Source organism: Rhagoletis zephyria, unplaced genomic scaffold (genome assembly GCF_001687245.7).
Source record: "Rhagoletis zephyria isolate East Lansing unplaced genomic scaffold, Rhagoletis_zephyria_1.1 Rzeph_scaffold_38464, whole genome shotgun sequence".
Lineage (NCBI taxonomy): Eukaryota > Metazoa > Arthropoda > Insecta > Diptera > Tephritidae > Rhagoletis > Rhagoletis zephyria.
In genome coordinates, this window is record NW_016195519.1 from 1 (window position 1) to 3,022 (window position 3,022).

The following is a 3,022-nucleotide window of genomic DNA, read 5'->3' on the forward strand; positions in this document are numbered from 1 at the left end:
GCTCCATGTTCACTGATGTCAGTACGTACATTTCGCAAAGATTTTTCGAATGAAAAACTGGAACCATGCAAACTTCCATTGTCAGGCTATGGTGGCGAACTATTGAAGACGCTGGGTGAGTTTAAAGCAACTTGTAATTTTGATGGCCAAAGAGTTCTTGGAAAAATAATTGTAACAAATGCAGACAGACCGACTTTGCTAGGAAGAGATTTCTTGCGTGCATTTGGATTCGAGTTAGTTCAAAATAAATCTTTTTCAATGAGAGGCGTTAATTTTGTGAATTCATATGATGAAATTATAACACAAGTTAAAAACGAATTTTCTGAAGTTTTCAAGACTGGTTTGGGCCGATACAAGTTAGGAACCGTAAGTCTAAAATTAGATAAGGGAGCAAGTCCAATATTTTGCAAACCACGTGCTGTTCCCTTAGCCTGGAAAAAGTTAGAGCTTCAAATAAATGAACTCGTGAAAAGTGGCATTTTAATTCCCGTAGATCATTCTGATTGGGGTACACCTTTGGTCCCAGTTATCAAACCTAATGGTCAATTAAGGGTGTGTGGGGACTATAAAACCACAATTAATAGGTTCTTATCTGATTTCAAATATCCGTTGCCAAGGATTGATCAAATTTTTGCCTCTATGCAAGGTGGACAAATCTTCACCAAACTCGATTTATCCAATGCATACAACCTGCTTGTTTTAGATGAAGAATCACAAAAGCTTTGCACGTGGAGCACTCACAAAGGAGTTTTCAAAATGACTCGATTGCCTTTTGGAGTAAAACCCGCTGCTTCAATATTTCAAAAAACTCTTGATTGTCTATTAAGTGAATTCGAAAAAGTATTGGCTTATCAGGATGATATTGTAGTCACTGGTCCAAACTTTGTAGATCATTTAAAATTACTTAAGAAAGTTTTATGTAAGCTTCAAGATGCAGGACTTAAATTAAATATCGATAAATGTGAATTTTTTAAAGATAAAATTTCCTATTTAGGATTCGACATCGACAAAAATGGGTTAAGCAAAAATAAAGAAAGGATTAAGAGCTTGTTGGATTCACCAACTCCCACTAATGTCAGTGAGTTGAAAGCATTCATAGGGATGGCTAATTATCATTCTTTGTTAATACAAAATTTTGCAAATAAAATGGAACCTTTGTATAAGCTGTTAAAAAAGGATGCACAATTCGACTGGAATAGGTAGTGTGAAAAAGCTTTTAGTAATATAAAGCAAGAAATATGTTCAGATCGTGTTTTAATACATTTTGATCCCAAATTACCTGTAGTTTTATCAACTGATGCTAGCAATTCAGCAGTAGCCGGTGTACTTTCTCATATTTGTTCAGACGGCAATTTGCGACCAATAGCTTTCGTTTCCAGAGCGTTGAATGATGCCGAGAAAAGATATAGCACAATAGAAAAGGAGGCTTTAGCTATTGTATATAGTGTGACGAAATTGAAACAATATGTATTTGCCTTTCATTTACGCACAGATCATAAGCCCTTGTTAACTATATTTGGTGAATATAAAAGTATTCCTATAATGGCTGCGTCTCGGATGCAAAGGTGGGCGTTAATCTTGTCAGGCTTTAATTATAGAATTGAATACGCAAAGGGAACATTAAATAATGCCGATGGTTTATCACGCATGTCACAATCAACAATTGGTGAAACTGATCAAGATCCTAGCTATATTAGTTACGTAGGTTTTGTAAATGCGTTGCAATTAGATTATAAAGATGTTGCAAAAGAATCTCGCCGAGATCCGGTACTGTCAAAAGTAATTGATGGTGTTCAAAATGGCACAGTATCTCAGTTAAAAAGTAAAGAGTTTGAACCCTTTCGTTTAAAAGCACTTGAGCTAACTGTAGAATCGGGTTGTCTTTTGTGGGGATACAGAACTGTAATTCCCTTGAAATTCCAAAAAACTGTATTGGGTATATTACACGAGTCTCATTTAGGCATTGTAAAGACAAATATGCTAGCGCGTTCATACATATGGTGGCCTAATATAGACAAAGATATAGAAGCGTTAGTTAAGGAATGTGTTTCTTGTCAAAGGACACAGGAAAACCCTGAAAAGAGCCCACTAATTCCATGGGTACCAACCGAATCAGCTTGGAAGCGAATACATATAGACTTTTGTGGCCCGATTAATTCATTTTACTTGTTCATAGTCATAGATTCTTTTTCTAAATGGGTAGAGGTTTTCAAAACTAAGGAAATAACTTCATCTTTCATCTGTAGATCATCTGTAGATTCGGATTATTCGATACGTTGGTTAGTGATAACGGTAGGCAATTCACATCGTCAGAATTTAAGAATTTCACAAAGAAAATTTGTATAACCCATATTTTTACGGCACCTGGCCATCCAGCCACAAACGGTCAAGCCGAAAACTTTGTAAAAGCGTTAAAAAAGTCATTGTACGCTAATCTATCATCCAATGATAAAATCGAATTTGATACTGCTTTACATCGCTTTCTCTTTGATTATCGCATCTCTAAACATTGTACTACAAATGAGTCATCGGCTAAGTTATTATTAGGTAGAGAATTAAAGTCTCGTTTCAACTTATTAAAACCACCAATTACGAAAGCCATAATTGAAGCAAAGCAACATTCAATGATTGCAAATTTTAGAGGCAAACGAAATATTAAGCTTTCACACGGGCAGAAGGTTTATGTAAGAACTTACAAGAATCCGAACAAAGCAAGTTGGTCGCCTGCAGTTGTCAAAAAATGTTTTGGCCCAAGAAGTTATAGTTGTTTGTTTACTCACGAAAATCGCGAAATAAAACGACACATCGATCAAATAAGACCTCGTGAGGAGCAACAATTGAATGAAATTGTGAAGAACGAACTGATCGAGCCTGGATCGCAGTCACAAGCTGTTGCTTCCACCTCCACGATGGATGTTGCTCATCAACTCGTCAACAATTCGGTTGGAGATGGAGGGGACCGAGCTGAGTCAGATACGTCGGTACCTGGTGTTTCAAAACGCCCTGAACCTCGTTCAGCGGC

At 36.6% G+C, this 3,022-nt stretch overlaps 1 protein-coding gene across 1 annotated transcript; it reads left to right on the forward strand.

Annotated features, from left to right (window-relative positions):
• Positions 1-1,542: 1,542 nt before the first annotated feature.
• LOC108354701 (uncharacterized protein K02A2.6-like) lies at positions 1,543-2,684 on the forward strand (the record flags this gene model as incomplete). The annotated part of the gene is made up of 2 exons (XM_017605881.1): positions 1,543-2,100; positions 2,247-2,684. Coding segments are annotated over exons 1-2 (996 nt in total), but the record flags the coding sequence as incomplete, so codon positions are not given.
• Positions 2,685-3,022: the final 338 nt, after the last annotated feature.